This window comes from Etheostoma spectabile, chromosome 24, assembly GCF_008692095.1.
Source record: "Etheostoma spectabile isolate EspeVRDwgs_2016 chromosome 24, UIUC_Espe_1.0, whole genome shotgun sequence".
In the NCBI taxonomy this organism is placed as follows: Eukaryota; Metazoa; Chordata; class Actinopteri; order Perciformes; family Percidae; genus Etheostoma; species Etheostoma spectabile.
In genome coordinates, this window is record NC_045756.1 from 13,888,290 (window position 1) to 13,898,609 (window position 10,320).

The 10,320-nt window shown below is 41.0% G+C and overlaps 2 protein-coding genes across 2 annotated transcripts; one reads left to right on the forward strand and one right to left on the reverse strand.

Moving 5' to 3' along the window:
• Positions 1-410: 410 nt before the first annotated feature.
• On the forward strand, positions 411-3,694 carry si:dkey-1h24.6 (uncharacterized). Its single transcript, XM_032506759.1, has 4 exons — positions 411-886; positions 1,976-2,314; positions 2,424-2,569; positions 3,377-3,694. Exons 1-4 carry the CDS (start codon positions 808-810, stop codon positions 3,485-3,487), a joined length of 675 nt encoding a protein of 224 aa, XP_032362650.1. The 5' UTR covers positions 411-807; the 3' UTR covers positions 3,488-3,694.
• Positions 3,695-4,430: 736 nt separating this feature from the next.
• On the reverse strand, positions 4,431-10,302 carry fastkd2 (FAST kinase domains 2). Its single transcript, XM_032506823.1, has 11 exons — positions 9,230-10,302; positions 9,029-9,132; positions 8,777-8,885; positions 8,414-8,537; positions 8,149-8,288; positions 7,811-7,983; positions 7,533-7,696; positions 6,749-6,985; positions 6,417-6,513; positions 5,054-5,168; positions 4,431-4,722 (listed from the first exon to the last, which is right to left on the reverse strand). The coding sequence occupies exons 1-11, from the start codon at positions 9,884-9,886 to the stop codon at positions 4,600-4,602; spliced, it is 2,043 nt and encodes a 680-aa protein (XP_032362714.1). The 5' UTR covers positions 9,887-10,302; the 3' UTR covers positions 4,431-4,599.
• Between the last annotated feature and the right edge of the window lie 18 nt (positions 10,303-10,320).

The window sequence follows — 10,320 nt, forward strand, 5'->3', positions numbered from 1 at the left end:
TGCCCCTTATGAGGTCGTAATGGGCATGGTTACTTCCTCTTTCTCTGCTTTGACCGCCCAGAGAATTTGGCCCACCCATGAGAGAGAAACATCATGACTTTCAAATGAGCAAAGTGCCAGTTGGTCAAGGCCACACCCCCCCCCCCCCCCCCCCCCCCTCTTCCTCAGAAACTGCAGACTCAGAAGTGGCACTAACTAAAGAAATTCCATTGTGGGACTGGCTCTAGTGGCTGGAATTCTGCACCAATGCTGAATTTTGGGAAAGAGACTTCAGATATGGTATTAGGGGACCCCTAAGGCCAATGTAAAAGTATCCATAGAACACCATGTCAGGGGACCTTTAATCTTTGTCACCACACAATAATGCAATATAACAAATAAGTTCACTTGATGGGAACAGAACTGTTTCGCAATGACCTTTGCTTCTAAATGAACACATAACCATAGTCTCCAATGAATTAAACACTAAAGTCAGTAAAGGTCACAAACTCTGGGAGAGAGCGGAAACGTCAGGGGAGGAGGCGTTTTCTGCCACAGGATGTTTTCCCTCATGAGAGGATGTGTGAGGTATAGTCACTGCAGCACCGTGGGAGTGTTTCAATCAGAGGCACAATGAGAATATGATGCATTACAGTCAGAGGAACGCATGCATGGAACCAGGGTTGATGATATCAAAGTACCGGATCAGATTTCTCCGCAGCATACAGTTAATGTAGTTTGCTGAAAGAGCTAAAACTTTTAGGGGATGAGGGAAAGCCTCGAGTGCATCATTCTGCTGGAGGCAAGTTGACACTCTCGGTGCAGAAGATGAGAGCTTGCTGGATGTTCATGATCCTCCTGAGCTGCAGCTTATCTCGTGCAACTAAGTCTCAGAGCATACCCAAAGGTGAGTTGTAGACTTTATTGCAACACGTACATAGCTTTTGGTAATTCATATAGTCATTAAGATTAGTATCCAGGTAGATTAATTAGCAAGAAATAACTAATACAAGTAATTGCAAAATACTTTACAGTGCATACATGTGGTTACAGTGGGACTGTTTGGTTTCATCTGTAAACACTGAGGTTAACACCCTTAGTAGTTGTGCAGTAAAATTTAAGCTTCAATGTATTTAGAGGTTTCATTTGCATTGGATATGTATTGTGTATGTATTGTGTGACTACTTTCTAGTTGACGGCTTTGGTTAAGTTCAGGCCCATAAAATACGGGAAAGCAAGTTGGAAGAAATAGGAATGTATAGAAACAGGTTCCCTTTAGTTTCTAGAGAATATACTATATTCACTTATTGACTATTTATCTGTTGATTAGCACCTAAGATGAACCTAACAGTCTCCTTATGCTGGTTGAATTTGTGTGTTGTGGCATTTTATTGTGAACCGAGTCAACAGAGGAATATCAAATAGTGTCGGCTCAACTTAGGGAACTTAGGGATATTTGCTGTTTACGCATTCATTTCAACACTAATCCCTGCAAACAGCACTAGATCACAATAACCACAGCCACCACTTTGTGAGTGGCATACTGAAGTCAGTCAGTGGCTGACTCAAGTATGCCACTCACACGGCAAATCGGTTTTTCATGAGAAATGTGAGGCAGGTTAAAAGAGGTAAACGTGCTAAGATGTGCTGCTATTGAACAAATTCCGTGTGGGGGTGGAGTTGCTGTGAAATGACGAGTTCCAAGGCTTGAATATTTCAGTTTGGGGAATTAAATGCAGATAAATCAATATTTGCAGGAGTTTTAGCTGTAAGAAGCAATTTCCTTTGCAAAGGTGTTTGGTGATGGTTACAGACACAGGCCTTCTGACTCGGTTTACTGCAAAAAAACCCACTGTAGCTCTCTGCTTAGCACACTTTCCTTAGTTCATGAGACCTAATCAGAGATATGATGTTATACTGTGTATGTAAGAGACATCTATAGTTACACATCTGAATACAGTTGCACCCCGAATCATTTTCACATTTTTCTCTCCAGACCGGCTGGAAATCGTCTGTGTACCTGCCAATGACAACGTGTCCGTGCCTTGCCCAGAGCTGGAAGGCGAGGATGTGACTTTTAAACTTTTTAAAGAAGACAAAATGATTTACAACCATACATACAACGCAGAGAAAAACAATGCATCTCACGGTAAACCACCATACACCAGGGTTGGCGTAGAACTGCATCAAAACAAAGAAAACAAACCAGACAGCTTCATGCTCACTGGAGTGAATGCCAGTAGCTATGGTATCTACAGATGTGAGTACGTCGTCACGTACCCGCCCCCCCTCAAAACAGTGCCAAGTACTCTACGGATCCTGTTACTTGTTGAAGGTAAATTTACATACGTTTTAAACCAACAGGAGCCTATCAATAATTGTGTGCATATAGTCAAGTACACTGAATACTTCACTACTTACTTACTTAAATATGTGTCTTCCAGGAGACCACTGCAAGTTCAATAAAACTTACAGTAAGCCTACAACAGGAGAAGATCAGAAGAATGGATTTCTTTGGGTTTGGATCCTGGCGCTCGTCCTTTTTGGCATCTACAGCCTAATTGTCACCATTATTGCCAGCATCATCTGGGTAAGATATTCCTCAAGGACATGCAAACTAACAGCAGATGAAAAAAATTAAAGTTTGGAAATTGTATATAGAAGCACGTATGATATTTAAATGACAGTAACAGCCATTTTGTGTCATTCTTTGACTGTTAGGAAACATTATCATTTAATTAAAAGAAGTGAAATTTAAAAGCATGAAAGTTTGTTGGGAGTTACAAAGTTCTCTGCAACAATACCACCCCTCAGTAATTCATATTTCAGATTGCCTAAAACGAAATCAAAATCATCTATTTTGCAAGACATACAAAGTCAAAACATAGATGTGACTTTTAAAAAATGGAATCTCTTTCACATCTCATCTCACTTCTTACTCATATAATTGGAGAGCGCTTTGTGTCCTTATCTATCTTGACACAATGTGCACAAGCCTTGCCCACAGTTCACTTTTTTTCTTCATTTGTGTTTTTTTTCTTCATTCAAAAAACATCGTATCTCCCAGTATTCCACCAATATGTTTTCAAAACTGTTCTCTAATAGCTTCCTCCCCTTCGCAATTAAATCCAGTTTGGGAAAATTCTACATTTTAATTTTCTTGGCCAGAAAATAATCAAAATCTAAAAAAATTGTTGGCATCCGCCTTTGAAAATCTCACCGTGTAACCTTTAAATTATGACATGAAAGCTACACATCAGCTCCCCAAATTCCCAACCCCCCCCCCCCCAAATCCAGAGGACACAATCTTGTTGTCCTTAATGATAGCTACATCATCCTACTGTACGTGATGTATTATGAATCTTCACAGACATGCTGTTGTTCAACTGTCTTACAGGTCAAGTGGAGGGGGTCGGATTCCCAGAGTGACTACATGAACACCAAACCCAAAGCAACAAGGAACCGCAAGAAAAGAGGGTTTCAAAATCCTATACCACGATACTTCTGATCACCCGTGCATCGTCTCACTGGTTGCACAGCTATCCCTGTTAGTTTTACCATTAACACGAGGGCGTCATTGTAGTAGCTTGCCCTGTGCAGAGTGAGTGAGGGGTTTCGTTTAGTCCATTGTGTTGTCAGTACTGGTTGGTTTTTTTCTACACAGAGAAAGTAGCTGTTCCTTTTACAGTTGTGGCTGTTTCATACAATAAAAAAAATAAAAAAGGGTACCCACTTTCTGTTTCACTTCCCTATTTGTCACACACACACACACACACACACACACAGATCTGTAGCTGGAAACCCCTCTTTGTGGTTGAAACAGAAGGTGGTGTCTGAACGAGGGGATTTAACCACATTTCAAAAAAGTTCACTCAGGTTGTAAAACTGTGTGGTGGTACATGTGAATCACGATTGACCACAATTCCAAAATGTAAAAGGCCGTTATCAGTGTTATGGAGTCACAGAACAAAACTGAATGCAACTGATTCACATCACACATCTTTTTCCACGCTCTTATTTCTAAGAAGACAGAAAGATCGAAATGTGTTCTCAGAGAGTTAACATCGCTGGAGTCGATGAGAACCAGATATACCAGAGGGAGAGGCGAACACTTCAAACAATAACAATCTGCACCATTTCCTGTCTTACTCTACGGTTTCTTTCCTTCGTCGTGCTTTCTGCAGATGTGGCAGCTTCTAACATTTACCTTGCTCACCTTGCAGTTCCTGTGCAGCTATTGCAAGCGCACACACTGCTTTTATTGGTTTCATTCAGCAGCTTACTCATCAACTACCACACACACATCAGCAAGATTAACATATTGTTTCTGTTTTGAACCATTTTGGGACAAATGATTAAAAAACAAACACTAAAAGATTTGTTTCCATCCCGCACACTCACTTCTCTAAAGAAGAATGACACTGTTTTACAAACTGGGGAAGAAAAGTTCTGGTTCACTTTGTGTTTATCTCCATGTATCCTCATTTATTTAAAAACTTGAATAAATGTATTTATTCTTAATAGTTTACAAAGCTTTAAATAGCACAACAAAATCGGTGTGTTTGTGACAATTGCACAGGTTGAGACTACTGAACCAGGTGTGGACATCGACATCTGTCCTCAAGGTCCCGGGTGCTCCGCTTTAGGTTGTGTGTCTGCTCTTTTGTGATGTGGAAAAATATGTCCCCTTAGGAAATCCGTCTTCTTTTCCTCGGTCGCAGACTGCAGCTCGTGCTCCGGTACCTGGAGAACAGGATCATGTTAATCTCGCTATCACCGAAACACTCAACACTGTTTCTACTTTAATTAGTGGTAGTTTCATTTATAGTTGAAAGAAGCATTTTTACTAAATGTCAGTGAGCTATTGTCAAGGAGGAACACGATATGTCTAACTATATATATATTCTGAGGAAATTAAACACTTGTATCTGAAAGGGACATGTGGCTGAAGGCGGGTTTTATGTAAGTGGCCAAATGTGGAAATAATATTCTAACACTTGGTGAAGTGTTATAACTACTCAATCCTTAGAAAAGGAAGAGCCAAACTCAAACTGTGATCGTCTCTGAGTCTCACCAAGACAGGGTCATATCCCAGGAGCTTCAGGTGGCGAATCTTGACAGCCAGATGACCACGGGGATTGGACGTGCCATAGCAAAAACCAGAGCGTGGTGCACATATTACTGCAATTCTAGGACATCAAGACAAGAGTTTCTCAGCCTAAAAAAAAGGTCAACATTTTTATATACGTAGGTGCAGGCATGACAGGGTGAAAGTGGCGGTTTGGTTATAAGACACAAAAATGTGAAACCTGCAGATTGTGGCTTTCTTTAAACTGAGACACTTTAGACTTCTTTTGACACAGTTGCTTCTTTTGACTACAGAATTTGACTAAATAGGGTCATATTAATTTCTTTACTTTCTTTCGCTCGTCTACGTTTATCTATCTTTAAACATTTGTTTAAATTCTATGTTTTTTATGCATTATGATAAAAGTTCAGTAAAAGTGTGCAAAATGTATTTCTACAGTTTTCTCTGTACAGTGAATGATTCGGCTGAATTTGTGCAGGTAAAATACATAAGCACGCTCAATGGAAATCTATTTAATTACATCCACACTGAATGACTTTATGAATGATTTAAATTCACTAAATCTAGACAAAGAAATGTGTGTGCAATAGTGAGAAAAATAAAGTACTAGAGATGACTATGTATATGTTGTGTAGCCTTCAATGAGTACTTATTAAACTACATGTGTAGGGCTGGTCAAAAAAGGGTACCAAGAAGAGGACAAGAGTCTATAAAAATTATAGATGTGCAAACAAATTAAGAGTAAAAACAAATGCAATGTCATATCCAAATCATTTCAAAAGGTTGTAAATAGACTAGATGCACACTACACAATTGCACATACACAACGTTGTGACATTTTAACTTATGTTAAAGTTATTTATTGTTTACAGTACTTGGATGAGTTTTTCTCTTGTTTAACGCATCATTTTCAACCGTGTCTTAAGTTGTTTGCAACCTTGTTGCTCAGTAAAAGCAAGTGACTGAAAGTTATATGTAAATATACTACTTAAAATCATTAAATTATTTCAAATGGGAATGTAAAGCATCTGTAATCATTGTGGTGTTATAGTCAACACACGGTCTTACTTTTAGAACACTATTTTATGCCCTTCGGAGCTCTTTATATAACGGTCTGTGGTTGTTGACTCGTGGAATCACGTTTGACATACAATCCATTATCATGGCATGCGTCAATGCCCGACATGATCAGAACCGAACGCCCAAACATCCTCTCCACCTGCTTTCACATCATCAAAACTTAACCAAAAATGTGTCATAAGCACATTGCATAAAAAAACGAAATGCCACTGGGGATTTCTTCAAGATCGAGTCTGGTGACGTTGTTGACTGCAAACCGACATCCTACCTTTGACTGCTCTCTGCTGGAGAACCCTCTACTCCTGCACAGCCACTGGCTTCAGTCACGGGGGTTTGGTCTGGCAGAGGTTTGGTGATCACACAGTCTGAGAGTCGACACACACAAACACAGGCGCTTCCTCGCATCACAGTTTCAAGTTAAAGAGCAAAATGCAGACACAACGAACTACATTTATCATGTGTTGAGTGAACACTATTAGTTATTAAGGCCTTTCTGTGGAGAGATAGACAAAAAGACATAAACCCAAGCAGAGACTGTGACAAGCACTCAATGTGTCCCTCTGTTGACTTCACTTCTTTCCTCCAATATTCTGTCTTTACCTATGAGGTAGAACTTCTCCACCATCACCATTTCCTGCAGCATTGTGTCTGCTTGGTCCCCCAACATAGTCTGCAGGCCCTGCGAGAGTAACGGGTTCACCGATAGACTGCTAGGGCCGGGGTCTCCCAGGACAGATGGGGGGACCGTCAGGGGCTGAGGGAGCGGAGGACCCTCGAGACGGAGGCACAAGTTCACTGTCTGAAACATTCTCTCCTGGCTAGGGAGGAACCTGGGTGCTGAGGAAAAAATAGAGGAAGTTCAGAAGGATCAAATTCAAATGCATGTGCGAGGGGAAGAAGTAGCTAGGGCTGGGTATCATTCAAAAGATTTCAATACCGAAAACAATACCGATACTGAGACTTCGATAACGGTTCCTGAACGATGCCAATGTTATACAATTCATTTTCACAAGAGAAACTACAACTTTACAGTAAAAATCTTTTTTTTAGTTTTAGTCTTTTTGAAATACAACACTTACACTTACACAGATTAGACAGCCAATCACAAACATTATTAAATCTTGGTAGAAGCATGCTGCATGTTTATTGGCTAACTGGCAACACTGATGAGATTTACTCCTTAGGGTCTGACGTTTGGTATAGAAATCTAATTTTTTAATACTCGAAACTATGGAGGCAATTTGGCCGGTGCCTAAAACGTATTTAAGTTTGGTGCCCAGCCCTAGAAGTGGCAGACAAAAAAGACGAGTTAAAGAAGTCAAAAGGCAGAACGTGAGACTAGATTGGCCCGCATTTGCATGTGTGAGTGAGTCCATCATCGTACCTGTCGTTTTAAACTTCTCCAGTGTACTGCTCTGCAGGAGTTGCTCCAGTGGTGCAGAGGGGAAGTGACCCATTAGACACAGATGGTAAACAGTCTTTAACAACTCAAAGCCAGACATTTTGGGCAGATACGAGTCAAGAGCCTGGCTCAGCCTATCCAGGAACCTGGAACAGCAAGATGAAACCCAACAAAGACAGTTATGCAACATTTACTGTTTATAAATATTATATGATGGGCCTGAGTACAATTTGAAAGATGAAGACATGCGAGAGACCTACTGTTGTCTTTGGTGCTGCAGGTCATAGTTAAGAGAGGAGTACACCTTGAGGACACAGAGGAGGTCTTTACGTGTCAGAGCATCTGGATTGGCGATCACCTTATCAGCAAAGGCCCCCATCAGGGCAGCGGGACAGAAGGCAAGGTTCTCAAACATAGACAGGAAGAGGACCACCTGAACACAGAGGAGAATATATATATATATATATATATATATATATATATATATATATATATATATATATATATATATATATATATATGTATATATTTTTAAATACTTAATGATGTTGGCTTAAATGCTTAAACTTTTTAGTAAACTGTTGTATTTTTGCAGCACCTGTTTCTTGGTCCAGATGTCTGTCGTAGAGGCGACGTAGTCTGAAATGCCAGTGAGAAGCTCAACATCTCTGTAGTGCAGCTTCCAACAGGACTGCAGGACTGTAAACAATCTGTTGAAGGGGATTCCTTGTAGGTTTTCTACCAGAGAGACGTGGAAAAGACACCAAAGAGGGGCAGCAAAACTTTAGGTCTTTTAATAAGCAAATTATAATATTCTTGGCTTCCTATATTGATCCTGTGACAACTTTTTTTTTTTTTTTTACCTTTAATCGTCTTACTGCAGACATCCAGGAGTGGTCTGGAATAGAAGCCCATTGTGGCCATAGTGGAGATCATGTACTGGGTGTTGGGAAGGCTGAACTGGTCTTTCATTGATAAGGCCTTTGCCTGGAGGAAGCAGTGTACAGAATGAGTGTCGATGTGGAATGGATTCAGTTGCAGGAATAAATACAGGACACTTTGCCCCGTCGTTCAAAAATACTCCAATGTTATACGGAGAAAGCTGATATCAGAGAGTATGTTGACTAGTCAAAGACATGCCTGCACAACAGCTGGCAATCACAATCCTGGATCATTTCAGAATCACATATAGAGGGATATGAATACCAAATATGGTCAAAACCAACCTCGAGTTTCCGTTTAAGGTCAAGCGGGGCATCTTTCCCCAATAGACGCATCATGGTCTGGAGAGCCATTACATTCTTGATCCTGGGAAGACGGGCCTCAACCACCAATCTACGGGAGGACATAGCCAAAAATAAACATCATTGATGGAAAAGAAGTGGTAGAAATCTATACATAGTATTAAAGGTTTTTCCTTTTCAGCACTAATTATTAAATTCTGATGCTTATATCTTGAAACACATGACAATCCTGACCTCATGCCCTCCTTAAGTGCAACCACGTTGGTACAGTCCTCCATATGTTCCAGACAGGAGGCCAAGATGGACAGGGCCTTCTCATCAAAGTCATTCAGATTCTCCTGTTAGTGGAAAATAAAATAGATTTGGATAAACGACAAAACAATTTCCAAAATAAAAACAGGTTTGCTTGCTGGTCGATTGTCTTTCCCTGCCTACCTGGCAGGATCGGAGGAAAGTTTGGACCACACGGCTATTTTGGGGGACACCAAGTTTGACCATACTCAGGAGAGAGTGAGCCATGTCGTCATTGCGCATGTTCCCCACCCTCTTCATGGCCTTTTGCAGGAGGCTGTCAAAAGCAGGATGCTCAAACATCAGCTGCAGCTCATAGCGCCGCTGATCATCTGACATCTTCTTGGTGATGGACCAGATGTGGGTCAGGCAGTTGCTGACCTGTCGAACTGTGGGTGAGTATTGACAGGTGAGGTCCAACACGTCTGATGGGGAGCCACAACGCTGCAGGTGTTCCATAAAGGGTGAGCTCTTCTGTTTCTGTCTTGAGGCGGTCGCATCAGGTTGGATTTCAGCGAGCAGCGAAGAGTCTGCCAGTGGAGAAGAGAGATTCTGCTCCTTCTCTTCCAAGTCTGCATTGTAAGTATTACACTGTGAGTAATACCTCACTGAACTAGCAATACTCCTATCCAGGCATGCCTGGCTTTGCCTTGTGCCCCAAATGTGTGCTAACTGCTGACTAGGGAAAGATTTGTCTTTAATTGATGTTGTCTCCAGGAAGCTGCGCTGTTGCCATAGAGACATGCGGCTGCAAAAGCGCAGACCCCATCTCATGACTTCCTCTGTTACCCGGGCAGACATTGCTCTTTAATAGGGGACGCTAAAAAGAGCGTTAAGTTAATAATTATCCGAGGGTTTCCACTTTGAATTATTGGCCACATAAACAGAGTCAAGTTATGGAAGTAATTAGAACAAATTATGTATTACAAAGTACTATAACTAAGCTGCATACAAGGTCAACAGGAAACACTGGCTATCTTAGCTACATTAGCTAGCTAGCAAAGGATAGCTAAGTTTACTCTAACTGTGGAAACATACAAATAACTGTCCCAACGTAACACATGGCATTTGCTAGACCATGTAATATTTGACATTAAAGGTTTTTCAGTAAAGAGACACAGAGCTACACTACACTAGCTAGCTGTAAAGATAGTCCATCGTTTGCTTGCATGCGCTGCTCCGTGCTGTGTGCACGGCGATCTTTATTCCCCCTTTCAACAAATTGGTACATTACG

Coding starts and splice junctions, on each gene's coding strand:
- si:dkey-1h24.6 (XM_032506759.1), top strand. CDS start 808: ATGAGAGCTTGCTGGATGTTCATGATCCTCCTGAGCTGCAGCTTATCT. Junction 2,315..2,423: donor GATCCTGTTACTTGTTGAAG/GTAAATTTACAT, acceptor TGTGTCTTCCAG/GAGACCACTGCAAGTTCAAT. Junction 2,570..3,376: donor TTATTGCCAGCATCATCTGG/GTAAGATATTCC, acceptor ACTGTCTTACAG/GTCAAGTGGAGGGGGTCGGA.
- fastkd2 (XM_032506823.1), bottom strand. CDS start 9,886: ATGTCTGCCCGGGTAACAGAGGAAGTCATGAGATGGGGTCTGCGCTTT. Junction 9,133..9,229: donor CTTTCCTCCGATCCTGCCAG/GTAGGCAGGGAA, acceptor TTCCACTAACAG/GAGAATCTGAATGACTTTGA. Junction 6,514..6,748: donor GGAGAAGTTCTACCTCATAG/GTAAAGACAGAA, acceptor GTCGACTCTCAG/ACTGTGTGATCACCAAACCT.